Genomic DNA, 27,662 nt, shown 5'->3' on the forward strand with positions numbered 1-27,662 from the left:
TATTATGTCAATGTAACTTTGATAGTAACGCTCAATTTGTAGAAAAATCTGTGAACAGTATTTAAAATTATGATCAATTTATCACATATAAATTTTTCTTCCAAGATTTATTCCTCTCAAACTTTTTGTGGCTTGTCACACCTTTTGTGACTTGCTTAAACTTTTAGTTTCAAGTAGTCTAGAATTGTCATACATGGAGACTTTAGGAAAACATAATTGTTAATAAACCCAGCCGTCTGCCTTACAGAATTTAAGATGCTGAGAGTACACAGGTCTATATTGGAATTTTCCTTTTCCCAAGTTGTATTTAGAAGCTCTACCTAAATGACTTAACACATTGAGATAATAATGAATACCACATCATTATCTGAATTAGTTTTTTTGTAGAAAATTTTTATTCAATAAATATAAATTTTGGAAGTACAACTTTTGAATTATAGTGGTCCCCCCCCCCCGTAACCTCCCTCCCACCTCAAACTATCCCCTCCTCTATCCCTCTACCATCCCATTCTTCATTAAGATTCACTTTTAATTGATATACAGAACACCAGCTTAGTATAAGCTGAGTAGACTTCAACAGGCCGCACCCACACAGACCTGAATTAGATGGAAGGTCAGAATTACATTCCCATGTTCTGAAATAACTCTCAAGGGTAAGTGTAACACCTCCTGACCAGCAACCACAGGCACCAACATGTGTTAGCAACTTTGAAACTATCTTTGACCCTTTATTTGTTTTTTAAATATTTTTTGAAAGGTAGAGTTAGAGAGAGAGGAGAGACAGAAAAGTCTTCCAGCCGCTGGTTCATTCCTCAGATGGCCACAACGGCTTCAGCTGAGCCGATCCCAAGCCAGGAGCCGGGAGCCGGGAGCCAGGAGCTTCTTCCAGGTCTCCCACGTGGGTGCCTGGGCCCAAAACACTTGGGCCATCTTCTGCTTTCCCAGGCCATAGCAGAGAGCTGGATCGGAAGAGAAACAGCCGGGACTTGAACCAGCGCCCAAATGGGATGCCGGTGCCACAAGTGGAGGCTTAGCCTGCTACACCACAGCTTTGGCCCCCTTTATTGATTTATTTTTTAATATTTTATTTGGGCCAGCGCTATGGCGCAGCAGGTTAAAGTCCCAGCCTGCAGCATCAGCATCCTATATGGGCACCTGGGAAAGCAGCAGAGGATGGCCCAAGTCCTTGGGCCCCTGGACCCACGGGGAAGACCTGGGAAAAGCTCCTGGCTTCAGATCTGCTCAGCTCTGGCCATTGTGGCCATTTGGGGGAGTGAATCAGTGGATGGAAGACCTCTCTCTCTAACTCTTTCAAATAACTGAAATAAATCTTAAAAAAAAAAAAAATTGAGAGTCAGAGTTACAGACAGAGAGGGAGAGACAGACAGAGGTCTTCCATCCACTGGTTCACTCCACAATGGCTGGAGCTGGGCCAACCCGAAACCAGGAGCCAGGAGCTGCTTTGGGGTCTCCCACAGGGATGCAGTGGCTCAAGCTCTTGGGCCATCTCTCTCTACTGCTTCTCCAGGCCATTAGCAGGGAGCTAGATCGAAAGAGGAGCAGCTGGGACTCGAACCAGCACCCATATGGGATGCCGGTGCCGCAGGTGGAGGCTTTAGCCTGGCCCCTCTTTGTCCCTTTACAAAAGTTTAAAGCAGATGATCAAAGAGTCACGTAAGCCATGTGGACTAAAAACAAACATGTGAACTGACATGCGTTTGGATTAACATAATTTCTCCGAGCCAATCTGTGTTGGCTCACTTTGGCATAACAATAAAAAGCCTTGGTATACAGAATTTACTCCCCCCCCCTTTTTTTTTTTTTACTAAAAAAACTCTAGTTGGAAAACAGTGACATGAATACAACATAAAATTGGGGTCATTTTGTAAGCTTACAATGTGCTTTACGTAACCTGAATTGACTCAGCCGTTACTTCACCGCGAGTCACATCCTTTGCGAGTTCCAGGGATCCGATCGGAAGTTCCGAAGTCAGAAGACCCGGTTTGGAATGTTAAAATCGGGCTGGCGCTGTGGCATAGGAGGCTAAGCCTCCGCCTGTGGTGTTAGCATCCCAAGTGGACGCGAGTTTGAGTCCTGGCTGCTCCACTTCTGATCCAGCTCTCTGCTGTGGCCTGGGAAAGCAGTGGAAGATGGCCCACGTCCTCGGGCCCCTGCACCCTCAGAGTGGCCCAGCTCCAGCCACTGTGGCCGTTTGGGGAGTGAACCACCAGATGGAAGACTTCTCTGTCTCTCCCTCTCTGTAACTCTGCCTCTTAAATAAATGAATGAATGAATGAATCAAATCTTTTAAAAACGAACTTTAAAATTGTCAGAGCATCAAACCATTTGGTGAAAATACAATAATACACTTAACCTGAGCATTTTAACCAAAGCTGTGGGCCAGATCTGATCAGTTTAGGTAATCACTCAAACATTCAAAATAGATAATGTTGGGGAGGGGGGAAAGCCATTGTAATCCATAAGCTGTACTTTGGAAATTTGTATTTATTAAATAAAAGTTTTAAAAAAATAGATAATGTTAACTCCCCTAAGAGTCAGTTTTCCCAAACAATCAAGAATCAATCATGGTGACAGAAAAACCCAAAACCTTCTCCAAGAGGCATGAAACTCCTTACCAAGTTGGTTGCATAGCACAGAATAGCCTTGGTGATCAGCGCGTGATTGGATTGCTCGGGCGGAGAATGGCACAGCCTGCAGTCCACTGTGGACTGCGGAGAGGGGCAGCTCCGGCAGGCTGCGCAGGGTTAATGGATGAAGGCCTCTGATGGGGGTGGGGGCTGTGAGGCAGGCTGCAGCTGGAGGCCTTTCCCTTCCCTTCCCTGTGGTGGTGAGGGGGGAGCTCCCATCTTTGCTCAGTATTCCTGACAGTGCCTGTGTGGTGCAGCAAGAGAGACTGGCAACAAGTGTGACAGAACAGGGCGAGGCCGGGGTGGCGTTTGGAGAGAGTGGACACGCCTCAGTCTCCACGAAACACTCCTAACAGGACGGCCGCGGTCAGGCGTGTCATTTCACCGTGTGCCAGAGACGTGGATTCTCTGTGGCCAGCAGAGGCGGTGGCCGCTCTGCCTCCGTCCGTACCAGCTCACCCGGGCACAGCGAGCTCACCTGTGGCATTGAATGGCTGAACACATACCTGCATGGGTGTGGCTGGGAGGCTTCTGGCTGCCACTGGGCAAAATCTACAGGGCCAGGGAGAGGGGCAGCAGGCCAGCGTGGAGCACCGCTCAGGGCGAGGGCGTGGCACTGACTACCGGTCTGCTCTCCAGTGAGGTTAGCGGGGACGGCTGGGGCAGGCTCTTGTCTTCACGCAGGACAGGACTGAGAGAGGAGTGCTAGCAAGGCCTAACGGAGCGGGGAGCTGGGCGGCTAGGGAAGGGGGGAGGGCGAGCGCAGGCTGTGCGTCCTGGCGCCTCTACGGCAAGCGGGCCCCGTGCTTCCCTCCTTTTCTCCATCGTCCACTGGTCACTCCCCAGACGGCTGCAACAGCCAGGACTGGGCCAGGCCGAAGCCAGGGGCCTGGGGCTTCCTCTGGGTCCCGCACAGGGGTGCAGGGGCCCAGCACCTGGGCTGTCCTCCACTGCTTCCCCAGGCACATCGGCAGGGAGCTGCTTTTCGAACCATCACCCACGTGGGATGCTGGCATTGCAGTGGAGGCCTAACTGGCTGCACCACAGTGTTGGCCCACGTTTTTGTTTGCTTGTTTTTAAATATTCGTTTATCAATTTGAAAGAGTTCCATCCCCTGGTTCATTCCTCAGATGGCTGCAGTGGCAAGGCCGGGCCAGGCTGGAGCCTCCCAGGTGGGTGCAGGGGCCCAAGCACTTGGGCCATCTGCTGCTGCTTTCCCAGGCCACAGCACAGAGCGGGATCGGAAGTGGAGTGCCAGGACGGGACGCAGCGGCCATGTGGGTTGCTGGCGTTGCCGGTGGTGGCTTTACCCACCGTGCCGCAACACGGGCCCCACGTCCTCTCGTTTCATTAACACAGTGACCAGAAGTTAAGCTCTGGGATGTGCACATGATAATGGACAACAAGGATCTGGAAGCGGAGATCCACCCTTTGCAGAACGAAGACAAGAACTCCCAGGAGAAGGCGGGCAAGCGAGCGAAGGACGGAGAGGACTTGAGGAGCTCCCCCGCCCAGTCCCGGCTCTCCCGGTGCCGGGCGGCCGCCTTCTTCCTCTCCCTGTTTCTCTGCCTCTTCGTGGTGTTTGTCGTCTCCTTCATCATCCCCTGTCCTGACCGACCTGTGTCCCAGCAGATGTGGCGGGTAGACTACAACGCGGCAGGTGAGTCTCCCGGGGAGGGCGGAGTCTGCACTGTCCTGGCCCGTGGCGTCCCCGGAGCCTCGGGGGACGTGTGGCAGCCCGCCCCCTGCAGAAGGTCGAGCGGGGAAAGGAGGCGGGGGCTTTGCTCAGGTGAGACAGAGAAACGCTGGAAGGTGGACAGCCCTGTCCCGCGCATGAAGGACGGGGCAGGCAGCGTGCAGTCCTGCTGAGGTGCCCAGCCAGCACCCGTCAGCTGGAGGAAAACACACGGCCCCTTCTGCCTGTGCAGCCGGCCCGTAGGAATCTGGGCCTTCATGGGATTCCGGCCTGGCCCCCGGGAGGGTGTGCTGCAGCCGGGCGCCAGGGCCTCGGAAAGGCGTCTTTTGTTTCCTTTTCCTTGGTGAGCGGTGGTGATGAGCGGGCTCTGTGCTTATCGGTCAGCTGTGTGTCTGTGGAGAGAGGCCCATTACATCTTTTGCCCACGTTGGCGTTAGGTTTTTTTGGTTTGGGGTTGTAGGAGTTCTTTATGCAGGAGTACTTTGAAAAGTTCATACAGAGGGGCTGGTGCTGTGGCGCATAGGTTAATCCTCTGCCTGCAGTGCCGGCATCCCATATGGACGCCAGTTCGAGTCCCGACTGCTCCTCTTCCCATCCCGCTCTCTGCTCTGGCCTGGGAAAGCAGTGGAGGATGGCCCAAGTCCTTGGGCCCTGCACCCATGTGGGAGACCTGGAGGAAGACCTCTCTCTGTCTCTCCCACTGTCTGTAACTCTACCTCTCAAATAAATAAATAAAATCTTAAAAAAAAAAAAACAAAAACAAAAAGAGAAAAGTTCATACAGGGTGGAATTAAAAGATGTTTATATTGGAGCAAGAATATTTTTTTAAAAAAAAATGCATCCAAGAAGTTTTCAAAACATTCATGGAAAATGCTTATTATGAAAAAACAGTGATTTCAAAATTTTTCTACACAAAAATAAGCTTATCTTGTAATGCTATTTTCCATGGCCCTTTTTTTTAATTTGTTTATTGACTTAGAAGATGGAGTTACAGAGAGGAGAGGCAGAGAGAGCTCTTCATCCGCTGGTTCGCTCCCCAGTTGGCCGCAGCTGCCCAGGATGGGCCAGCCAACGCCAGGAGCTTCATCCGGTCTCCCACGTAGGTGTGGGCCAAGCACTTGGACCGCCCCCCACTGCTTTCCCAGGCGCCTTAGCAGGGCGCAGGGTCAGACAGGGAGCAGCCACGATGGGAGCCGACGCCCATGCAGGATGCCCATGTCGCAGGCGGCGCAGCCTAGGCCCCGCACCAGAGGGTTAATTTTTATAAGTCTGCTTCATTTTTGTCTTTTGTCGCCTTGCTTTTGGTGTTATAGCAAACCCGTACTCATTCAACGTTACAGACGTTAGCTCCTGAGTCAAAACGGATCAAAACGGGAAGCTGAGGGTGTGTGTCTGTCGTAGCCGAGGGTCGCCCGCCACCTCCAGGCGTGTGTTTGGAGACCTGGGGGGAAAGGGGGAAGCGGTCCCTCGCGAGTGTGGATGTGGGCAGACACGGGTGCTCGGGACCTCCCCAGTGGTCCCCAGAGCAACCGTTCCCTGACACGGCTGTTGAGAACCCCCCCTGCACCCTGCCCCCTCCGTTGCTTCCTGATCCCGTCCGTCCACGAGGGGTGGCTGCTCGGGGGTCTGGCCCAGCGCCCGCAGCGTCCACTTTTCTCTTGCAGTCACCTATGACTTTCTGGCCATGGAAGACGTGAACAGAGACAGGATCCAGGATGTGCTCTTTCTATATAAGAATGCCGGCAGTGGGGGCCGCGCCAACTGGTCCTGCGCTGGTGAAGGTGATCTGGTTTTATCTGAAAAGGAGGGCTCTGTGAGTCATCCTCTCACGCTGACAGGCTTCAGGGGGCAGGTGCTGGGGCTGGGCACAGCACATCACTCTTCCTAGCAGCGCTAGGGGATCTCGGAGGGTAGGGTTCAGGGGGCAGGCGCTGGGGTCTGGGCACAGCACATCACTCTTCCTAGCAGCGCTAGGTCTCGGAGGGTAGGGTTCAGGGGCAGGTGCTGGGGTCTGGGCACAGCACATCACTCTTCCTAGCAGCGCTAGGGGATCTCGGAGGGTAGGGTTCAGGGGGCAGGTGCTGGGGCTGGGCACAGCACATCACTCTTCGAGCAGCGCTAGGGGATCTCGGAGGGTAGGGTTCAGGGGCAGGTGCTGGGGCTGGGCACAGCACATCACTCTTCCTAGCAGCGCTAGGTCTCGGAGGGTAGGGTTCAGGGGCAGGTGCTGGGGTCTGGGCACAGCACATCACTCTTCCTAGCAGCGCTAGGTCTCGGAGGGTAGGGTTCAGGGGGCAGGTGCTGGGGCTGGGCACAACACATCACTCTTCGAGCAGCGCTAGGGGATCTCAGAGGGTAGGGTTCAGGGGGCAGGTGCTGGGGCTGGGCACAGCACATCACTCTTCCTAGCAGCGCTAGGTCTCGGAGGGTAGGGTTCAGGGGCAGGTGCTGGGGTCTGGGCACAGCACATCACTCTTCCTAGCAGCGCTAGGTCTCGGAGGGTAGGGTTCAGGGGGCAGGTGCTGGGGCTGGGCACAACACATCACTCTTCGAGCAGCGCTAGGGGATCTCAGAGGGTAGGGTTCAGGGGGCAGGTGCTGGGGCTGGGCACAGCACATCACTCTTCCTAGCAGCGCTAGGTCTCGGAGGGTAGGGTTCAGGGGCAGGTGCTGGGGTCTGGGCACAGCACATCACTCTTCCTAGCAGCGCTAGGTCTCGGAGGGTAGGGTTCAGAGGCAGGTGCTGGGGTCTGGGCACAGCACATCACTCTTCCTAGCAGCGCTAGGTCTCGGAGGGTAGGGTTCAGGGGCAGGTGCTGGGGTCTGGGCACAGCACATCACTCTTCCTAGCAGCGCTAGGGGATCTCGGAGGGTAGGGTTCAGGGGCAGGTGCTGGGGTCTGGGCACAGCACATCACTCTTCCTAGCAGCGCTAGGGGATCTCGGAGGGTAGGGTTCAGGGGCAGGTGCTGGGGTCTGGGCACAGCACATCACTCTTCCTAGCAGCGCTAGGTCTCGGAGGGTAGGGTTCAGGGGCAGGTGCTGGGGTCTGGGCACAGCACATCACTCTTCCTAGCAGCGCTAGGGGATCTCGGAGGGTAGGGTTCAGGGGCAGGTGCTGGGGTCTGGGCACAGCACATCACTCTTCCTAGCAGCGCTAGGGCATCTCGGAGGGTAGGGTTCAGGGGGCAGGTGCTGGGGCTGGGCACAGCACATCACTCTTCGAGCAGCGCTAGGTCTCGGAGGGTAGGGTTCAGGGGGCAGGTGCTGGGGTCTGGGCACAGCACATCACTCTTCGAGTGGCACTAGGGCATCTCGGAGGCAGAGCCAGCTCCCTTGCCCCATTTGGCTTCTGACCCCTGTGGGGCGAGTGAGCACCCCAGCAGTGTGAGTCAGAGGAAGGGAGCGGGGCGGGGGCTGCGCTGCACGCTGAGTGCCCCGTCTCCCTCCCAGGGTCTTCTGCCTGCGCTTTTGTGGCTGCGGTGTCCGGGGCCAACGGCAGCATGCTGTGGGAGAGGCCTGTGGCCCCCGACGTGGCCCTCGCAGAGTGCGCCCTTCCCCAGCGCACGGACAGCGAGGCCTCTTCTGCCTGCGTCCTTGTGGGCAGGCCTGGTGCCCTCATCGCAGTCGATGTGTTCACAGGTGGGTCAGCGGGGAGGGGCTTCACCCCCTCGTCAGGGCCGGGCTCCTGAGGGTGGTCCCTGGAGGGGGTGAGCACTTCAGCAGCTCTCACCTGCAGTCCGGTGTCCTGTCACCAGCCAGGTTACGTCTTGCCTGGGGGCAGTCGAGGCTGCCAGACGCTACCCACTAAGAGGTGGCAGGGGCGGGGTGCTGGGCTGACGCCTGCTGGTGAGCAGTAGGTGGTGGCCATGCCAGGGCAAGCCCAGAACAGGACTGGGCCTGCAGGCCTGCAGGCCTGCACACTTGGGTGTGGGTCTGGGCCTCCGTGTTGGAGGCTCCAGGGTGGAAGGCGTGGTACCGAAGGTGGGGTGGATGCTTCTTCCTTACCTGGGGGCCTAAGGGATTCTATGCCTAGATTTGGTGAATATTAGCATTTCTCTTCCAAGCTGTAGGTTTTTGTTGTTGTTGTTATTTAAAGATTTATTTATTTATTTGAAAGACAGAGTTACAGAAAAGGCAGAGAGAGAGAGAGAGCTTCCATCTGCTGGTTCACTCCCCAAATGTCCACAATGGCCGAAGCTGAGCCTATCTGCAGCCAGGAGCTTCTTCCGGGTGTCCCCTACAGGTGCGGCGGACCAGGCACTTGGGCCATCTTCCACTGCATTCCAGGCCGTAGCAGAGAGCTGGATCGGACGTGGAGCAGCCGGCACTGCAGGCAGCGGCATTGCCCACTACGCCACAACACCAGCCCCCCAAGCTGTGGTTTTAAGAATGTGGAGTAAGGCCGGCGCCGTGGCTTAACAGGCTAATCCTCCACCTTGCGGCGCCGGCACACCGGGTTCTAGTCCCGGTTGGGGCGCCGGATTCTATCCCGGTTGCCCCTCTTCCAGGCCAGCTCTCTGCTATGGCCCGGGAAGGCAGTGGAGGATGGCCCAAGTGCTTGGGTCCTGCACCCGCATGGGAGACCAGGAGAAGCGCCTGGCTCCTGGCTTTGGATCAGTGAGATGCGCTGGCTGCAGCGGCCATTGGAAGGTGAACCAACGGCAAAAAGGAAGACCTTTCTGTCTGTCTCTCTCTCTCACTATCCACTCTGCCTGTCAAAAAAAAAAAAAAAAAAAAGACAATGGAGTAAAATGAAGAGCTCACTGGAAATACCTTACCGCCTGCAGCATCAGTCTTGGGAAGGGGCTGGGGGGCGGCACTGTGGCACGGCAGGTGAAGCTCCACCTGCAACTCGGCATCCCATATGGGCGCTGGTTCGAGTCTCAGCATCTCCACTTCTTTTTTTTTATATTTTAAAGAATTATTGTATTTATTTGAAAGGCAGAGTTACAGAGATGCAGAGAAAGAAAGAGAAAGAGGTCTTCTATCCGCTGGTTCACTCCCCAAATGGCCACAACAGCCAGAGCTGGGCCAGTCCAAAGCCAGGAGCCAGGAGCGTCTTCCAGGTCTCTCACGCAGGTATAGGGGCCCAAGGACTTGGGCCATCCTCCTCTGCTTTCTGAGGCCATAGCAGAGAGCTGGATTGGAAGAGGAGCACCCGGGACTAGAACCAGTGCCCATATGGGATGCCGGCACTGCAAGTGGTGGCTTTACCCTGCTACACCATAGTGCCGGCCCCCAGCTCCACTTCTGATCCAGTTCCCTGTGTTCCCTGCTAATGGCCTAGAAAAAGCAGTGGAGGATGGCTCACGCGTTTGGGTCCCTGCACCCATGTCAGAAACCTGGAAGAAGCTCTTAGCTCCTGGCTTTGGCCAAGTCCTGGCCATTGTGGCCATTTGGGTCGTGAACCAGGGAATAGAAGATCTCCGTAAGTCTGCCTTTCAAATAAATTAATAATTATTGAACAGAAAAGGGGAGATGGCTAGGGGTGGCGCTTGCCCTGGTGATTGGGTTAAGGCCGATGCTCTGGCGGAGCCGGTCAGGCTGCTGCCTGCGACGCTGGCATCTTGTGTCGGTGCCAGTGCCGGTGCTGGCTGCTCCACTTCCAGGGTAGCGCCCTGCTAATGCACCTGGGAAAGCAACAGAAGACGACCACGTGCTTGGGCCCTGTGCCCACCTGGAGACCTTCCATCTGGCCCGGCCGCAGTCGTGGCCATTTGAAGATGAGCCGGCAGATAAAAGGCCTCTGTCTCTCCTCTCGCCTCTCTGTAACTCTGCCTGTCAAGTCAATAAAATAAATCTTTATTAAAAAAGACATCTGCAGGGGCCGGCACCGTGGCTCACTTGGTTAATCCTCCACCTGCGGCGTTGGCATCCCATATGGGCGCCGGATTCTGTCCCGGTTGCTCCTCTTCAGGCCAGCTCTCTGCTGTGGCCCGGGAAGGCAGTGGAGGATGGCCCACGTGCTTGGGCCCTGTACCCCATGGGAGAGACCAGGAGAAGCACCCAGCACCTGGCTTCGAATCGGCGCAGCGCCGGCCGTAGCGGCCATTTTGGGGGTGAACCAACGGAAAAAGGAAGACCTTTCTCTGTCTCTCTCACTGTCTATAACTCTACCTGTCAAATAAAAAAAAAAAATGAAATATTAGCAAAAGTAATAATACTAATAAAAAGACATGGGCATCCCACGTCAGAGCACCTCGAGCCTGGCTCGGCGCAGGCCTCCTGCCGGAGCACACCCTGGGAGGCAGTGGTGCCGACGGAAGTCACTGGGCTCTGGCCACCCCGTGGGACACCTCGGTTGCATTCACGGCTCCCAGCTTCTGCGCTTGCTGGGGGCCGTTGTGAATATTTGGCAAGTGCTCCAGAGAGTGGGACATGTCTCCCTCTTTCTCCTTCTCTCTCCTCCTCTGCCCCTCCCCTCCCTCTTTGCCTCTCAAGTAAATATAAACAATGTTTTAAAGATGGGCGTGTCTGGGTGAGCTCATGCCAGGATCTGTGGGTGGGAGGCCCAGCTGAGAGTGACCTTCCTGGGCTGAAGGCCCCCTCCTCCCAGGTCCGGGGAGTCAGTACTAGCCTGGGCGTTCTAGAACAGACTCGAGCAAGCTGATTGCCAGGAGTCCTACGTGGCCAGCTGTGTGCCCACGGGCGTGTTGTGCGTCAGGCACACGTGCTTGGCCATGCTGCCGGGGTCCCAGGACGGACGCCGCGACGTGACTGCCACGTGGCCGTGACGCACCCGCAGCCCACGTCCCACAGCTGTGCTTGCTTTCAGGGGAGACGCTGTGGAACCACCCGAGCAGCATCGGCAACAACGCCTCCATCTTGAGGCCACTGCTCCGGGTGCCTGACGTCGATGGCGATGGGGCCCCAGACCTGCTGATCCTCGCCCAGGAGGGAACGGAGGTGCAGATGAGCACAGCCCACCCACTGCCTCCTGTCGTCCACTCGTCCCCTTCCCAGGCAGAACCTGGGTCTACCCGGCGGGCGGGGTGTGTCCAGGGCCCGCGTGCTGACCCCCTCAGGCCCCACGTGCTGAGCGACTGCTCTGCTGGGGGCTGACAGCACCCGCTGCTCATGTGCCTTGTGGTGTTAGGGGTTGGGGCCCTGAGGGCCCTGCCCGGGGCTGTGTGGGCTGCTCTGGGGAGGCACAAAGCACTGGCCCCAATCCCAGCCGGCGTGCGTCAGCGGCTCGGCCGGCTCCTCGTGTGGGTCTGGGCCCGTCTCAGCGCCTGCCTCCCTCACTGCAGGTGCACGGCTACATCTACTCGGGCAGCACTGGCCACCAGATCGGCCACAGAGGCAGCCTCGGGGTGGACGGAGGCAGCAGCCCCCTCCTCCACGTCACCAGGACGGGCGCGCACTACATCCTCCTCTCCTGCGGTGGGTCGTCCCGCCACGCCGAGGGCTGGCTTCACGGCTAGGCAGCTGGCCTCACAGAGGAGGCCGGCCCCCAGGGAGGCGATGCTGAGCAGGTCAGAGAGGCCTGTGGCTCTCGGCTGCCCCGTGACCCTGGTGGCTTGGGCCTCTGTGTTTCGAACAGCAAACTCCCTCTGTGGCTGCTCTGTGAAGGGCCTCTACGAGAAGGTGGCCGGGAGAGAGGGCCCCTTTCAGAAGGACCCGCTCTGGGAGAGCCTGCTGGACACCGCCACTCACAGGATGCTGGCGCACAGGTTGGTCCGACCCCGCCCAGGCGCGCGGGCGGCTCCAGGCCCTGGCCTCCTCGGCACAGACACTGGCCAACAGCCGCCCAGGCAGACCCGAGGAGAGAGCCTCCCGGCGGACTGCCACTGTCTTGCGTGTATTTCACGTTGGAGAGCAGAAATGTGGGGGTTGACTCTGGAGCCAGCGGGAAGGCCTGGGCCAGGCAGTGCCTTCCCGCCTGCTCGCCCGAGAGCCGTCCCCTGAGGCTCTGTGTCGTCCCTCTCACCCCTGTAGCGCTGGAGCTGTCCGCCACCTGATGAGCGTCCCCGGGAGAGCTGGCCAGGACGTGCTCCTCGTGGGCTCCGAGGCCTGCGTGCTGCTGGATGGGCAGGAGCTCACACCCAGGTGGACGCTCGGCGCGGCCCAGGTCCTGAGGTACGGGGCTTCCTCCAGGCACCGTGCACTTGCTGCAAACCTCGGAGCCGACAGCCCAGCACCCCAGGGTGGCACGCTGCCCGGCAGGGTGGGGCCGTGTGCGCATCTGCCAGAGCCCTCGCGCTTGTCCTTGTGCTCACCCACACCCTTGGCGCACAGTGGCCCACGCAGACCCCCACTCCGCCCGCCCCGGGCCTCTGCTCACCTGGGCGACGTGGGCAGGTGCAGCCAGACCCAGCGGCACACGTGTGCCAGGCCTTGTCTCTTCACAGAGACCCCTTGTGAGTTCGTTCTTATTCTAGAAAACCCATCCTTGGCCACTACAAACCGGATGCCTTGGCCGTGGTCATCGAGAACGGAACTGGCATCGACAGACAGGTTGGCCGTGCCGTCTCCCCGCCCTGCGCCGCCCTGCCCGTGGGGATGCACTGAGCTGCTCCCGCAGGGACCAGCTGCCTTCAGCCCTGCACGGGTTGGGGTGCTTGTGGCCCCCCCACAGCATCTCCTCCCTCCCTAGATCCTACTCCTAGACCTCAGCACAGGGAACACCCTCTGGAGCCAAGCTCTCCCAAGCCTCCCTGGGGGGCCGCCTTCCACAAGCCTGCCCACTGCAGACCACCGCTCCGCTTTCTTCTTCTGGGGCCTCCACGAGCCAGTCAGCGCCAACGAGACGGTACGGGCCAGGGACCGCTCAGGACCCTCCTGTACCAGGAGCCACCGGTACCGAGGAGTCGGCCCGGCTCGGGCAGTGAAGGCCGGGGGAAGCTGCCCTGGGTCTTCTTGGGGCTGGATGCCTGAGGATCGGGAAGCAGAGCTGTTGGGCCTGTGAGGGGGAGGGTGGGACAGAGCCCAGCGGGTGGCTCTTGCAGGCTCTAGGGAGGGTTGGGAGGGGCTGGGAGGAGGGTGTAGCGTTGGAGTCAGTGCTGTGGGGGACCCGGGCGGGGCTGCTCCACCAGAGCCGCCTCCGGGGGTAATGAGGGCCAGGGTGCCCCCAGGCACAGTGGGGCACCCATCGCTGGCTCTCACTGCAGGGGTCTGGAGCCAGCCGGCACAGCCTGTACATGTTCCACCCCACGCTGCCCCGTGTGCTGCTGGAGCTGGCCAACATCTCTGCCAACATCGTCGCCTCTGATGGTGAGCGTGGCCCTGGGCTGGGCGCCCCGCCCGTGGTCTGCCCTCGCCTCCTGCCAGAGGCCTAGGGAACCTGATGGCCGTGTCCCCACAGTGGTCCTGTTCGAGCCGAGCCGCCATGCTGCGTACGTCCTCCTGACAGGCCCAGCCAGCTCGGACAGGCCCGGCCTGGTGTCTGTGACCAAACACAAGGTGCGGGACCTCGTCCCGGGCAGCAGAGTGGTCCGGCTGGGTGAGGGTGGGCCGGACAGTGACCAGGCCGTCAAGGACCGGTTCTCCCAGCTGCGGTACCGGAGCGAAGCCTAGGGGGAGTCAGCTGGAGCTTGTGGGAGACGCCCAGCTGCAGTCGCTGCCAGCCCTTCCCTCCGTCTGCTCGCCGACTCCTAGGGCCTCCAGGAGCCGGGACCTTGCGGGGCCCCGGAGGTGCGTGCCTGGGCGAGGGCTCTCGCCGCGTGCCCTGTTCTGCCTCACTGTGGTGTCCCACGTCCACTTGGGGCAGAGCACGGCCCCCTGGCGCCCTCACCTTCCTGGCTGCCCCTCAGGAGAGCAGCAGGACCTGGGCTCCCCGTCTCCCTGCAGAAGCCCCTTCCTCTGCACTGTCGCCCAAGGTGGCCACGGGTGGCTGGGGGCAGCTCCAGCCCTTCCAGCATGGGGGGTGGACCCCGGGGCACCTGTGGCCTGGCCCTGGCCCGGGAGGCTGGCTGCTGCTGTGTCCTGAGGAACCGGCCCGCGACCCTCGGGCCACACTGGAGCTGGGCGTCCTCACGAGGCCCCGGTGCCCCTGGCCTGCTGAGTGCCTCCCCCACCCGGCGGCCACCTGACACACCACTCACCTCTGTGCCTTGCTGCCCGAGGCCTCAGGGCAGCTGATGCTCTGTGTGGCTCGGCGCCGCCCGGACAGCAGAGCACCCGCTTTGTAGCCAAAGCCGCCTGACGGCAGCCGTCGCCACAGAAAACCAGAATAAACGATTTGCACTGTGTGAAAAGGCCGTGGTCAGCTGTGAGCGCGTGTCTGTCTCCCTGGCCCCAAGAGGTGGGTGCTTGTGTCCCTGAGTCCTGACTGCCAGCCCCGGGGCAGGGGCAGGGGCGCGCCAGCCAGCCCTGTGGGGTCAGGAGTAGGGGCCCCCCAGCCAGCCCTGTGGGGTCAGGAGTAGGGGCCCCCCAGCCAGCCCTGTGGGGTCAGGAGCAGGGCCCCCCCCCCAGCCAGCCCTGTGGGGTCAGGAGCAGGGGCCCCCCAGCCAGACCTGTGGGGTTGGGAGTAGGGGCCCCCCAGCCAGCCCTGTGGGGTTGGGAGCAGGGGCCCCCCAGCCAGCCCTGTGGGGTCGGGAGCAGGGGCGCCCCAGCCAGCCCTGTGGGGTCAGGAGCAGGGGACCCCCAGCCAGCCCTGTGGGGTCAGGAGTAGGGGCGCCCCAGCCAGCCCTGTGGGGTTGGGAGCAGGGGCCCCCCAGCCAGCCCTGTGGGGTCGGGAGCAGGGGGCCCCCCAGCCAGCCCTGTGGGGTCAGGAGTAGGGGCGCCCCAGCCAGCCCCGGGTCGGGAGCAGGGGATCCCCAGCCAGCCCCGGGGTCAGGAGTAGGGGCACCCCAGCCAGCCCTGTGGGGTTGGGAGCAGGGGCGCCCCAGCCAGCCCTGTGGGGTCGGGAGCAGGGGCGCCCCAGCCAGCCCTGTGGGGTCAGGAGCAGGGGACCCCCAGCCAGCCCTGTGGGGTCAGGAGTAGGGGCGCCCCAGCCAGCCCTGTGGGGTTGGGAGCAGGGGCCCCCCAGCCAGCCCTGTGGGGTCGGGAGCAGGGGGCCCCCCAGCCAGCCCTGTGGGGTCAGGAGTAGGGGCGCCCCAGCCAGCCCCGGGTCGGGAGCAGGGGATCCCCAGCCAGCCCCGGGGTCAGGAGTAGGGGCACCCCAGCCAGCCCTGTGGGGTCAGGAGCAGGGGCGCGCCAGCCAGCCCTGTGGGGTTGGGAGCAGGGGCACCCCAGCCAGACCTGTGGGGTCAGGAGTAGGGGGCGCCCCAGCCAGACCTGTGGGGTCAGGAGCAGGGCTCCCCACCCCAGCCAGCCCTGTAGGGTCAGGAGCAGGGGCGCCCCAGCCAGCCCTGTGGGGTTGGGAGCAGGGGCGCCCCAGCCAGACCTGTGGGGTCAGGAGTAGGGGTGCCCCAGCCAGACCTGTGGGGTCAGGAATAGGGGTGCCCCAGCCAGACCTGTGGGGTCAGGAGCAGGGGCGCCCCAGCCAGCCCTGTGGGGTCGGGAGTAGGGGGCCCCCAGCCAGCCCTGTGGGGTCAGGAGTAGGGGTGCCCCAGCCAGCCCTGGGGTCAGGAGTACGGGCGCCCCAGCCAGACCTGTGGGGTCGGGAGCAGGGGCACCCCAGCCAGCCCTGTGGGGTCAGGAGTAGGGGCACCCCAGCCAGACCTGTGGGGTCAGGAGTAGGGGCGCCCCAGCCAGACCTGTGGGGTCAGGAGCAGGGCCCCCCCCAGCCAGCACTGTGGGGTCAGGAGCAGGGGTGCCCCAGCCAGCCCTGTGGGGTCGGGAGCAGGGGCGCCCCAGCCAGACCTGTGGGGTCAGGAGTAGGGGTGCCCCAGCCAGACCTGTGGGGTCAGGAATAGGGGTGCCCCAGCCAGCCCTGTGGGGTCAGGAGCAGGGGCGCCCCAGCCAGCCCTGTGGGGTCGGGAGTAGGGGGCCCCCAGCCAGCCCTGTGGGGTCAGGAGTAGGGGTGCCCCAGCCAGCCCTGGGGTCAGGAGTACGGGCGCCCCAGCCAGACCTGTGGGGTCGGGAGCAGGGGCACCCCAGCCAGCCCTGTGGGGTCAGGAGTAGGGGCACCCCAGCCAGACCTGTGGGGTCAGGAGTAGGGGCGCCCCAGCCAGACCTGTGGGGTCAGGAGCAGGGCCCCCCCCAGCCAGCACTGTGGGGTCAGGAGCAGGGGTGCCCCAGCCAGCCCCGGGGTCAGGGGCTGGGCACAGCCTTCTAGCAGAGCCTGCAGGGGCCTCACCCCGAGGCCTCCAGCCCCATGAGAGTGTGTGCGCCCCTGGGTGCCAGGGTGTGGGAGGGCGGGGTGAGCTCTGACTGCCACCCAGCAGGAGGCAGCTTGGCACCGCCTCAGTGGTAGGCGGCTTGGGCACTGCTGGCGGAGCGCCCTCACAGCGGCCCGGGTCCACGGGATGCAGTCGCCTGCCGGCCACTTGGGGACAAGCAGCCTCGCCCCACGGGCAGTGCTGAGGGCCCTGGTCCAGGCTGCCCCCGAAGCCCTTCCTCCCTCTTGGGTCCAGGCATCCTCTGGCTGGGGGCCTTCCTCCCAGTGTCCTCCCTCTTGGGTCCAGCCATCCTCTGGCTGGGGCCTTCCTCCCTGTGTCCTCCCTCTTGGGTCCAGCCATCCTCTGGCTGGGGGCCTTCCTCCCTGTGTCCTCCCTCCCTCTTGGGTCCAGCCATCCTCTGGCTGGGGCCTTCCTCCCTGTGTCCTCCCTCCCTCTTGGGTCCAGCCATCCTCTGGCTGGGGGCCTTCCTCCCAGTGTCCTCCCTCTTGGGTCCAGCCATCCTCTGGCTGGGGCCCTTCCTCCCTGTGTCCTCCCTCTTGGGTCCAGCCATCCTCTGGCTGGGGGCCTTCCTCCCTGTGTCCTCCCTCTTGGGTCCAGCCATCCTCAGGCTGGGGGCCTTCCTCCCTGTGTCCTCCCTCTTGGGTCCAGCCATCCTCTGGCTGGGGGCCTTCCTCCCTGTGTCCTCCCTCTTGGGTCCAGCCATCCTCTGGCTGGGGGCCTTCCTCCCTGTGTCCTCCCTCTTGGGTCCAGCCATCCTCAGGCTGGGGCCCTTCCTCCCTGTGTCCTCCCTCTTGGGTCCAGCCATCCTCTGGCTGGGGGCCTTCCTCCCTGTGTCCTCCCTCTTGGGTCCAGCCATCCTCTGGCTGGGGCCCTTCCTCCCAGTGTCCTCCTTCTTGGGTCCAGCCATCCTCTGGCTGGGGGCCTTCCTCCCAGTGTCCTCCCTCTTGGGTCCAGCCAACCTCTGGCTGGGGCCCTTCCTCCCTGTGTCCTCCCTCTTGGGTCCAGCCATCCTCTGGCTGGGGGCCTTCCTCCCTGTGTCCTCCCTCTTGGGTCCAGCCATCCTCTGGCTGGGGGCCTTCCTCCCTGTGTCCTCCCTCTTGGGTCCAGCCATCCTCTGGCTGGGGCCCTTCCTCCCAGTGTCCTCCCTCTTGGGTCCAGCCATCCTCTGGCTGGGGGCCTTCCTCCCTGTGTCCTCCCTCCCTCTTGGGTCCAGCCATCCTCTGGCTGGGGCCCTTCCTCCCTGTGTCCTCCCTCTTGGGTCCAGCCATCCTCTGGCTGGGGGCCTTCCTCCCTGTGTCCTCCCTCTTGGGTCCAGCCATCCTCTGGCTGGGGGCCTTCCTCCCTGTGTCCTCCCTCCCTCTTGGGTCCAGCCATCCTCTGGCTGGGGGCCCTTCCTCCCAGTGTCCTCCCTCTTGGGTCCAGCCATCCTCTGGCTGGGGGCCTTCCTCCCAGTGTCCTCCCTCTTGGGTCCAGCCATCCTCTGGCTGGGGGCCTTCCTCCCTGTGTCCTCCCTCCCTCTTGGGTCCAGCCATCCTCTGGCTGGGCCCTTCCTCCCTGTGTCCTCCCTCTTGGGTCCAGGCATCCTCTGGCTGGGGGCCTTCCTCCCTGTGTCCTCCCTTCCCTCTTGGGTCCAGCCATCCTCTGGCTGGGGCCTTCCTCCCTGTGTCCTCCCTCTTGGGTCCAGCCATCCTCTGGCTGGGGGCCCTTCCTCCCAGTGTCCTCCCTCTTGGGTCCAGCCATCCTCTGGCTGGGGCCCTTCCTCCCTGTGTCCTCCCTCTTGGGTCCAGCCATCCTCTGGCTGGGGGCCTTCCTCCCTGTGTCCTCCCTCTTGGGTCCAGCCATCCTCTGGCTGGGGGCCTTCCTCCCTGTGTCCTCCCTCTTGGGTCCAGCCATCCTCTGGCTGGGGGCCTTCCTCCCTGTGTCCTCCCTCTTGGGTCCAGCCATCCTCTGGCTGGGGGCCTTCCTCCCAGTGTCCTCCCTCTTGGGTCCAGCCATCCTCTGGCTGGGGCCTTCCTCCCTGTGTCCTCCCTCTTGGGTCCAGCCATCCTCTGGCTGGGGCCCTTCCTCCCAGTGTCCTCCCTCTTGGGTCCAGCCATCCTCTGGCTGGGGGCCTTCCTCCCTGTGTCCTCCCTCCCTCTTGGGTCCAGCCATCCTCTGGCTGGGGCCCTTCCTCCCTGTGTCCTCCCTCTTGGGTCCAGCCATCCTCTGGCTGGGGCCCTTCCTCCCTGTGTCCTCCCTCTTGGGTCCAGCCATCCTCTGGCTGGGGGCCTTCCTCCCTGTGTCCTCCCTCTTGGGTCCAGCCATCCTCTGGCTGGGGCCCTTCCTCCCAGTGTCCTCCCTCTTGGGTCCAGCCATCCTCTGGCTGGGGGCCCTTCCTCCCTGTGTCCTCCCTCTTGGGTCCAGCCATCCTCTGGCTGGGGCCCTTCCTCCCTGTGTCCTCCCTCTTGGGTCCAGCCATCCTCTGGCTGGGGGCCTTCCTCCCAGTGTCCTCCCTCTTGGGTCCAGCCATCCTCTGGCTGGGGGCCTTCCTCCCTGTGTCCTCCCTCTTGGGTCCAGGCATCCTCTGGCTGGGGCCCTTCCTCCCAGTGTCCTCCCTCTTGGGTCCAGCCATCCTCTGGCTGGGGCCTTCCTCCCTGTGTCCTCCCTCTTGGGTCCAGCCATCCTCTGGCTGGGGCCCTTCCTCCCAGTGTCCTCCCTCTTGGGTCCAGCCATCCTCTGGCTGGGGGCCTTCCTCCCTGTGTCCTCCCTCCCTCTTGGGTCCAGCCATCCTCTGGCTGGGGCCCTTCCTCCCTGTGTCCTCCCTCTTGGGTCCAGCCATCCTCTGGCTGGGGCCCTTCCTCCCTGTGTCCTCCCTCTTGGGTCCAGCCATCCTCTGGCTGGGGGCCTTCCTCCCTGTGTCCTCCCTCTTGGGTCCAGCCATCCTCTGGCTGGGGCCCTTCCTCCCAGTGTCCTCCCTCTTGGGTCCAGCCATCCTCTGGCTGGGGGCCCTTCCTCCCTGTGTCCTCCCTCTTGGGTCCAGCCATCCTCTGGCTGGGGGCCTTCCTCCCTGTGTCCTCCCTCTTGGGTCCAGCCATCCTCTGGCTGGGGGCCTTCCTCCCAGTGTCCTCCCTCTTGGGTCCAGCCATCCTCTGGCTGGGGGCCTTCCTCCCTGTGTCCTCCCTCTTGGGTCCAGGCATCCTCTGGCTGGGGCCCTTCCTCCCAGTGTCCTCCCTCTTGGGTCCAGCCATCCTCTGGCTGGGGCCTTCCTCCCTGTGTCCTCCCTCTTGGGTCCAGGCATCCTCTGGCTGGGGGCCTTCCTCCCTGTGTCCTCCCTCCCTCTTGGGTCCAGCCATCCTCTGGCTGGGGCCTTCCTCCCTGTGTCCTCCCTCTTGGGTCCAGCCATCCTCTGGCTGGGGGCCCTTCCTCCCAGTGTCCTCCCTCTTGGGTCTAGCCATCCTCAGGCTGGGGCCTTCCTCCCTGTGTCCTCCCTCTTGGGTCCAGCCATCCTCTGGCTGGGGCCTTCCTCCCTGTGTCCTCCCTCTTGGGTCCAGCCGTCCTCTGGCTGGGGCCTTCCTCCCTGTGTCCTCCCTCTTGGGTCCAGCCATCCTCAGGCTGGGGCCCTTCCTCCCAGTGTCCTCCCTCTTGGGTCCAGCCATCCTCTGGCTGGGGCCCTTCCTCCCAGTGTCCTCCCTCTTGGGTCCAGCCATCCTCTGGCTAGGGGCCTTCCTCCCTGTGTCCTCCCTCTTGGGTCCAGCCATCCTCTGGCTGGGGCCCTTCCTCCCTGTGTCCTCCCTCCCTCTTGGGTCCAGGCATCCTCTGGCTGGGGCCCTTCCTCCCAGTGTCCTCCCTCTTGGGTCCAGCCATCCTCTGGCTGGGGCCTTCCTCCCTGTGTCCTCCCTCTTGGGTCCAGCCATCCTCTGGCTGGGGGCCTTCCTCCCTGTGTCCTCCCTCCCTCTTGGGTCCAGGCATCCTCTGGCTGGGGCCCTTCCTCCCAGTGTCCTCCCTCTTGGGTCCAGCCATCCTCTGGCTGGGGCCTTCCTCCCAGTGTCCTCCCTCTTGGGTCCAGCCATCCTCTGGCTGGGGCCCTTCCTCCCTGTGTCCTCCCTCTTGGGTCCAGCCATCCTCTGGCTGGGGCCCTTCCTCCCTGTGTCCTCCCTCTTGGGTCCAGCCATCCTCTGGCTGGGGCCCTTCCTCCCTGTGTCCTCCCTCTTGGGTCCAGCCATCCTCTGGCTGGGGCCCTTCCTCCCAGTGTCCTCCCTCTTGGGTCCAGGCATCCTCTGGCTGGGGGCCCTTCCTCCCAGTGTCCTCCCTCTTGGGTCCAGGCATCCTCTGGCTGGGGCCCTTCCTCCCTGTGTCCTCCCTCTTGGGTCCAGCCATCCTCAGGCTGGGGGCCCTTCCTCCCTGTGTCCTCCCTCTTGGGTCCAGCCATCCTCTGGCTGGGGGCCCTTCCTCCCAGTGGTCCAGCAGTGCGTGGTGCCCCCAGCTGTCTTTCCCAGGACCATGTTCCCCAAGTCCACAGCCTGAAGCCCAGGAGGGCTGGGTCACTCACACACCGGGACCTTCCCTGAAGGCTCTCACATGTGGCCCACCACACCAGTGCACACGCACATCTCACGTCCACGCCCCAAGCGGGGCCCACACAGGACGAGGGCCTGAGCGTCCTTTATTTCTGTGCTGGAAGCTGAGCTGGTCCGCGCCCGCACCGCGCATCTGGGGGAGGGACGGACCAGACACCCGGGCTCCGCCACGCTGGCCGAGCGCGACCCGCTGAGTCGGAGGGGCAATGACACAGTCATCGTGCACGAATTGGGCAGAGGAGCCCCGGCCTGCACCCCGTGGACGTGTGCAGGGACGTCCAGGGGAGGCGGGTGCTTGCTGGCCAGCGCCATGCAGCCCGGCCCGGCCTGGGCCCTCCAGGATCGCGGCAGGGATGGAGCTGCTCCGGGAGCTGCGTTTCCGTGTCGTGACAGACGCCCCCGGAGCCGTCTGCTGGCAGGGATTTGCCGGCAGGTTCCCTGGATCTTGAGATGGGAGGGGCTCCCGGAGCTGTCCTCAGGTAGCAGGTCCTGCTCAGCCTGGCCGTGGCCAGGAGCTCCGCCCCTGGAGCAGTCCCTCTGGGTAGGGGAGGGTTTGCCCAGGAACAGGAGGCGCGGACAGACTTGGGGTCCAAGTGAGCCTGGGCACACGGCAGAGGCAGCTGCAGGGACCCTGGCCCAAGAGGGGGCTGGGCGGCCGGGGCCGGGAGGTGACAGGAAGTGAGGCCCTCCTAGTCCTCCCCGTGCCCCCCAGGGCCTGCCGTGGACTCCCCAGCGGCAGGAAGGCGTGCAGGGCTGGGGCCGCAGTGCCGCGGCTTCCGCAGGAACGGGAACGCCCTGCGGACGAGAAGGGCCGGGGCGAGTGCTGGGGTGCCCCCCACGCCTGCCCACTCTGGGGCCTGGGGCGGGCTGGGCCGGCCCGGGCTCACCGTCTCTTGGTCTCCACAGGCACCGTAGCCTCCGCCAGCAGGCCCCTGTACATGTCGGACTTGAGGAACCTCGGGTAGGAGTCCTGCACGAGACGGCGTCCAGCCCTTGACCCTCCCCTCCTCTCAGAGGGTCCAGCCCCAAATCCCCAGTGGACGGGGTGCTGGAGGGCAGTGCTGGCACCCACCCAGCGGGGCCAGGGCCTGCCGTCCACGCGTGCCAGAGAAAGGCGTTGCCAGCGAGGCCCCCGGAGGCGGCTGTGGCCCAGAGGTGAGGGCAAGGGTATGAAGTCAACTCAGACTTCCAACCCAGCTCCCTGCTCGTGCGGGGAGAGCAGAGGGAGTGGCCCAGTGCCTCCCCCTACACGCACGGGGCAGGCCTGGCCCAGCCCTGGCTGTGGTGGGCGTGTGCGGAGTGAGTCGGCAGATGAAGCTTGCTCTCTCTCCCCCTCTTACCTCTGCCTTTTAAATCCGTACGTTTTTGGGTTTTTTTTTTAAGACAGAGGAAAGCTACAATATTAAATAGAGGGCTCGATGACCACGACTGCTTGTTTGTAAAATAAATTTTCAGTTGTTGGGCTGGGTGGAGAGTGGGCTGGAAGCGACTCGGGAGCAGCGCCGGGGCCCCGCGGGGAGGCCACGTCACACAGGGGTGCCGTCCCTCGGAGGCCGCAGCCGATGACCAACAGCTGGGCCCCTGCCACTCACATGGCAGACTCGATGGAGCTCGGGGCTCCTGGCTTCAGCCTGGCCCAGCCCTGGCTGCTGCAGGCGTCGGGGGACTGAACTAGAGGGTGAAGAGCCCTCTGCCTGTCTTGCAAGTAAAATAAATAAAAACTTAACACCACCAGACAAGAAAGACGCGGTGACGCGGCCGGGCCGCTGGGCGGCGCCCTCCCCGCGCTCAGCTGACGGGGCTCACCTTTTTTTTTATATTATTTATTTATTTGACAGGCAGAGTTAGACAGTGAGAGAAGTGAGAGAGAGAGACAGAGAGAAAGGTCTTCCTTCCTTTGGTTCACCCCCCAAAATGGCCTCCATGGCCGGCACTGCGCCGATCCGAAGCCAGGAGCCAGGTGCTTCTCCTGGTCTCCCATGGGGTGCCTGGGCCATCCTCCTCTGCCCTCCCGGGCCACAGCAGAGAGCTGGCCTGGAAGAGGGGCCGCCGGGACAGAACCGGCGCCGGCCCCTAGGGCTCACCTTCTTCATGAGCATGTAGATGTGGAGCTGTGCGTCGTCCAGCACGTAGCGGTGAGGCCGGCACAGCCCTGCCAGGGTGCGCTCCATGGTCCGGCTGTCGATGTTGACCCAGCGGGCAGCACCGGGGGCCAGGAACTGCCTGGGGTCGGGGGGTGAGGTGGCAGAGGGATCGGGCTGGGTGGATCCAGCCCGCGGTCCGCCCATCCCCAGCCTGCTGCACTCACTGGTACACGGCGTCCACCAGAGCCGGGACCTGGGCCTGCCCTCCGTAGCGCAGCTCCTCACAAGCCTCCCAGAAGCTGAGGTTCTCCGCTGGGGGCCGGGCACCAGGTCAGGGGCCCCGCCCGGGACCCCGGGGGTGCTGGAGGAAGCCTGGGGGGGCGGGGCAGTGGCCTCCCTTGGGAGGCCCAGAGCGGGGGGGGGGGGGGGGCTTCTCACCGCTGAACTCCTTCTCCAGAAAGTCCATGAAATGCGCCCGCCCCAGGGGGTCTTCCAGCAGCTCGTGGAAGCTGAAGCCCCAGCGCTCCACTCGGAGCCGCGTGGGGGTGGCCACCCTGGGGGCACGGGGCAAGGGTCGGCCTTCCCACAGCTCTGCCCCCTCCCCAGGCAGGCACCTCCCCAGCCCCCCCCCCCAGCCCTGGGCTCACGTGGGCGCGTTCACAGTCCAGTAGGTGTCGTCATCCGTGACCCAGGGGTTGCTGGGCAGGCACCCAGACAGGATGGGGTCGTGGGGCCCACGCTGGCTGCTGAACTTCAGGTACCTGGGCAGGTGATGCCAGGGCTGGTGCCGAGCAGAGGGGGTCTGGGCTCAGGCCTGGGGCTCCCCAGCTGCCCCCCCTCACCCCACTCACGCCTCCAGGCAGACGGAGGACTTCAGCCGGTTCCGACCCAGCGCCTTCCTGGCATACTCGATCTAGGGCACAAGGCCCGTGAGCCGGGGCCTGGGCGGGGCGTGGGCAGCCCCGCCCCTGCCCCCCGCACCTACCTCCCATTTGTAGAAATCCAGGCTCTTGTACTACAAGGGGACGGGGGCTGCTGTCAGAAGACGGCCAGTCTCCCTAACCTGCAGCCCCTGGTGTCCCCCTGGGCTGAACCCTGGCCCCAGCTCAGCTCCCTGTCCTCCCACGGGTCTGACTTTCCAGGAGACCTCTGGGAACTCAGAGTCTGGAGATTTCCAGAATGTTCCACAAAGGTTCTCAAAGTTGCCTTGAACTTTCCAACTGGGACTAACATCATCGTCAAACGCGTTTATATTCCTCGACAACACACGGGCTCTGGAGCAATACCACTGCGTGCAACTTGGAGTCAGGCTGCAGGTGCCACGGGCTGGCCAGCGCCCAGTGCGCTCCGAGTTTACGGGAGTGAAGGTTGGCATCTGCAGCTAGGAGGATGCGAGGGGCGACCCTGGGCCTGGGCCTGAACAAAGGGCTCAGTGGGTGTCTGGGCTGGGTTTCTGTTGGTTTCCAGAGGCCACTGCAGGCCCTGAAGTGGGGTGGCCGGGACCACGGTCCTTCAAGGCACAGCCCCGCTCGCCACCCTCCAAGGCCCCGCCTTCCCCTGTCCGGGGGCGCCTATGGGGGGAGAGAGAGGCACAGGAGTGGAGGGGACCAAAGGACGGGCAGATGGCAAGACGGGTGGGTGGGTGACAGCCCCCACATAGTCCCACTGAGGATGTGCTGGGCCCAAGGCCTCAGGCAGGGCAGGAAGGGGCAGTGAGTGGGCAGGTGCCCTCGGCGGTGCTCACCATTTGCAGTTGGCTGGCGGCACATGAGCCCCTCTCTGGACCCTGCTCCATCACGTTAGGGACCCCCGGCTGCAGCAGGGAGATGAGGTGGGGGTGTGGCTCCTGCCACGCCCAGACTCCCCTACACTGAAGCAGGGACTGACCCCGCCCCGAGCCCACCCCCTCCGCCCCATCCCCTCCCTGCTCACTCCCCATCGCCACCACCAAAGGGCCCCACACAGCAGGGGGGCTCAAGCCACCTCCCGTGACCACGGTTCTGGGGAGACCCCAGCCGGGAAGCCCCGACCTGTTCCCCCTGTGGGCGGCTGCCCCCTCAGCCACGACCTTGTGACCCCTGGGATCTGAGTCACAGAACTGGAACCCCCTGTCACCGGCCAGAACCCTGGCTCAGAATGGGAGCAGCCAGCACCCCGGACACCTGTTGCCCTAAGGGGCTCACCGGCGGCCTGTTCACCAGCCAGTACACCTGCTCCTGGCACGCGATGACCAGCCTGTCCCCTCTGCGACGCTGCTTCATGGCCCTGGGAGGGACAGGAGAGCTGGGGCCAGGTGGTGCTGGCTCCAGCGTCCCCTCCTCTGGCCCAAGCCCGAGCCTGGGGTGTCCCTGGGCCACCAGGGAGCCCAGCGCGGCGCTCACCTCAGCTGCTCCCTGGCCTGCGTCACCACCAGGTCCCAGGCGTGGCTGATCTTCCACTGCAGCTGGTCATAGTGCTCCTGCCGGATATGGGGTGCACAGCCCTGGGGCGGGGCCCCGCCTCCCCAGAGGGGCTGCAGGGAGTGGGGGAGGGGGCTTCTGGGCCAGCTGGGCCTCCGGCCTCACCTTCTCGTGGTCCACCAGCGCCCCCTGCCTCTGGATGCTCCTCTTGGCCAGGTAGATGGCTGCAAGGACCGGACGTCAAGCCTCACCCTCTGGCCTTGCCCGTGCGGCCACTGTCCTGGGACCTTGTCCCCTGCCTGCCCGGCCCCTCCTCTCACCATAGTCCAGCTCGGCGGCTGGCCACACGGTGCTTGCCCAGAAGTACGGCGTCTGGCACGGCGCAGGGAGAAGGGTGTCCAGGATCCCGGGGCCTCCCCACCTGTTGTCACCCCGCCCGCCCAGCTCGCTGGGCAGGAGCTGTCCAGGGTGGGAAGGGGTGGGGATGCCTGGGGGCAGCCTGGGGCCTGGATGAGGTCAAGGAAAGCAGGAAGGGGCTCCCCCAGTGTGGGGGCCACACCCCGAAACAGGCAAGGCACTGGGGCCCCTTGGTGGGGTGGGGAGCTGAGGATCCCCAAGACGCCAGAGTCCTGGGCAGGTGTTGACCTCTGTGGGGCTGGGCAGACGTTTCTCTCCAGGGGATGGACACTTGCGGCCCAGGCCTTTTGGGCAAGGGAGGGACGGTGGACCCCAGGCCTCGCGGGCTCCCGCCTCAGCCAGCCAGGCCCTCCCGGCGCCCCCACCCATCAGGCCGCTCCTGGAAGCCCACCTGCTGCCCCCAGCCTGACCTGGAACCTGTAGGGTGTCTCGTCGGGCCGGAGCACGAGGCTGCGGGGGTCCCGCAGAGGGTACAGGTATCCATGCCGCACCAGCAGCGAGCCCAGGTGCAGCGCCTCTGCAGAGGGCGCAGGGCACCGCCTGGTTGCAGGCCCGGCCGCCCTGTCCCGCGCAGCCCGCCCGGGGCCGCCCCTCACCGTCCTCCGCCACGCGGAACTTCTGGGTCAGCCACTGCACCACGTCGCCGCCTGAGCGCGAGACACGGGCGCGGTGGGGGTGGGGCGAGGTGCCCCAGGCCCCCCCCCCCCCGGACCCGGGCGGCGTCTCACCCGCCACGGCGTGGGGGATGATGGTGATGAGCAGGCGTTGGCTCCGCATCTTCACCCCTTCGTCAGGGTCCTGCATGCTCACGACCACGCGCTCCATCTGCGCGAGCGCCCCGTGAGGGGCTGCCCCGGCCCGCCCCGCCCCCACCCGGCCGAAAGCCCCGAGCGCCCGGGCCCGGACCCTGGGCAGCGGCTTAGACCCGCGGAGCGCCGGGCCGCGCGGGGGTCCCGAGCCCGCAAGGGCGGCCAGGGCCGCGCGGCGCCCACCTTGTCCAGATTCGGCCTCTGTGCGCGGGCGCGCCCGCCGGCGGCCATGGCAGCGGCAGGTGGCGCAGTCCGGTCCCGCCCCGCGCCGGGTTAATCCTGTGGCCTTGGGGCCGGCGGCCACGCGCCAGCGACCAGTATCCCCCAAGCCCGGAGCCCTCAGAGCCGGGGCCGTAGGGGTGGCTCTCCGAGGGTCCAGGGGTTGGTGGCGGAAGCTCACCTGGGGTGGGCTCCCCCTCCCCGGTAGGCAAGGCCAGTCGCAGGGTCTTGGGGAGGGGCATTTGTGGACAGCCGCCTGAGGCCCAGCTCAGATGTGGCCAGGGGTCACCGCCACGGGTTGTGGCACTGCTGTGACCGCCCTGACAGGGCAGGGAAGATGGGGGCGCCCACGGCCATCCCCTGCGGGAGGGGAAATGCCTTCGGTGGAATCTGGGGGGGGGGCCTGTGCGGGCGGGGCCGGCGACCAGGTGGAGGGGGTCATGCTGTCTATGAGTGTGCGAGCTCTGGCGGGGGTGAGATGGCCAGATGGTCTCGTCCCTGTGCGGGCGGGGCCGGCGACCAGGTGGAGGGGGTCATGCTGTCTATGAGTGTGCGAGCTCTGGCGGGGGTGAGATGGCCAGATGGTCTCGTCCCTGTGCGTAAAGAAGG

The 27,662-nt window shown here is 63.5% G+C and overlaps 2 protein-coding genes across 8 annotated transcripts in view; one reads left to right on the forward strand and one right to left on the reverse strand.

The window, feature by feature from the left end:
• FAM234A (family with sequence similarity 234 member A) overlaps positions 1-14,539 on the forward strand; it is a 36,128-nt gene extending 21,589 nt beyond the window's left edge. For 4 of the 5 annotated variants that reach the window (XM_062179939.1, XM_062179938.1, XM_062179940.1 and 1 more), the window contains 11 exons: positions 4,008-4,308; positions 6,009-6,125; positions 7,796-7,984; positions 11,121-11,251; positions 11,596-11,728; positions 11,889-12,018; positions 12,284-12,424; positions 12,727-12,802; positions 12,942-13,097; positions 13,456-13,558; positions 13,650-14,539. In XM_062179939.1, coding sequence (XP_062035923.1) covers positions 4,038-4,308; positions 6,009-6,125; positions 7,796-7,984; positions 11,121-11,251; positions 11,596-11,728; positions 11,889-12,018; positions 12,284-12,424; positions 12,727-12,802; positions 12,942-13,097; positions 13,456-13,558; positions 13,650-13,861 — 1,659 coding nt within the window. In that variant the 5' untranslated portion in view covers positions 4,008-4,037 and the 3' untranslated portion in view covers positions 13,862-14,539. Of the gene's footprint in view, positions 1-3,797; positions 3,821-4,007; positions 4,309-6,008; positions 6,126-7,795; positions 7,985-11,120; positions 11,252-11,595; positions 11,729-11,888; positions 12,019-12,283; positions 12,425-12,726; positions 12,803-12,941; positions 13,098-13,455; positions 13,559-13,649 lie in introns of those variants that run through there. The other variant, XM_062179941.1, reaches the window with a different exon arrangement.
• A 6,665-nt stretch (positions 14,540-21,204) lies between these two features.
• RGS11 (regulator of G protein signaling 11) lies at positions 21,205-27,098 on the reverse strand. Of its 3 annotated transcripts, none has more exons than XM_062179828.1 (17): positions 27,018-27,098; positions 26,754-26,850; positions 26,622-26,672; positions 26,436-26,542; positions 25,929-25,980; positions 25,774-25,832; positions 25,591-25,667; positions 25,393-25,474; positions 24,954-25,022; positions 24,195-24,224; positions 24,061-24,122; positions 23,857-23,970; positions 23,648-23,763; positions 23,434-23,521; positions 23,210-23,348; positions 22,013-22,095; positions 21,205-21,920 (listed from the first exon to the last, which is right to left on the reverse strand). In XM_062179828.1, the coding sequence occupies exons 1-17, from the start codon at positions 27,063-27,065 to the stop codon at positions 21,815-21,817; spliced, it is 1,380 nt and encodes a 459-aa protein (XP_062035812.1). In that variant the 5' UTR covers positions 27,066-27,098; the 3' UTR covers positions 21,205-21,814. The 3 variants fall into 3 exon arrangements, with proteins under 3 accessions (XP_062035812.1, XP_062035811.1, XP_062035813.1); XM_062179827.1 differs by having other exon boundaries at positions 25,591-25,691; XM_062179829.1 differs by lacking the exon at positions 26,622-26,672 and having other exon boundaries at positions 25,591-25,691.
• Between the last annotated feature and the right edge of the window lie 564 nt (positions 27,099-27,662).

This window comes from Lepus europaeus, chromosome 21, assembly GCF_033115175.1.
Source record: "Lepus europaeus isolate LE1 chromosome 21, mLepTim1.pri, whole genome shotgun sequence".
NCBI classification, from domain to species: Eukaryota; Metazoa; Chordata; class Mammalia; order Lagomorpha; family Leporidae; genus Lepus; species Lepus europaeus.

Coding starts and splice junctions, on each gene's coding strand:
- RGS11 (XM_062179827.1), bottom strand. CDS start 27,065: ATGGCCGCCGGCGGGCGCGCCCGCGCACAGAGGCCGAATCTGGACAAG. Junction 25,023..25,392: donor GGCTGGTGAACAGGCCGCCG/GTGAGCCCCTTA, acceptor TCCCTGCTGCAG/CCGGGGGTCCCTAACGTGAT. Junction 22,096..23,209: donor TCTACATGCTCATGAAGAAG/GTGAGCCCTAGG, acceptor CGTCTCGTGCAG/GACTCCTACCCGAGGTTCCT.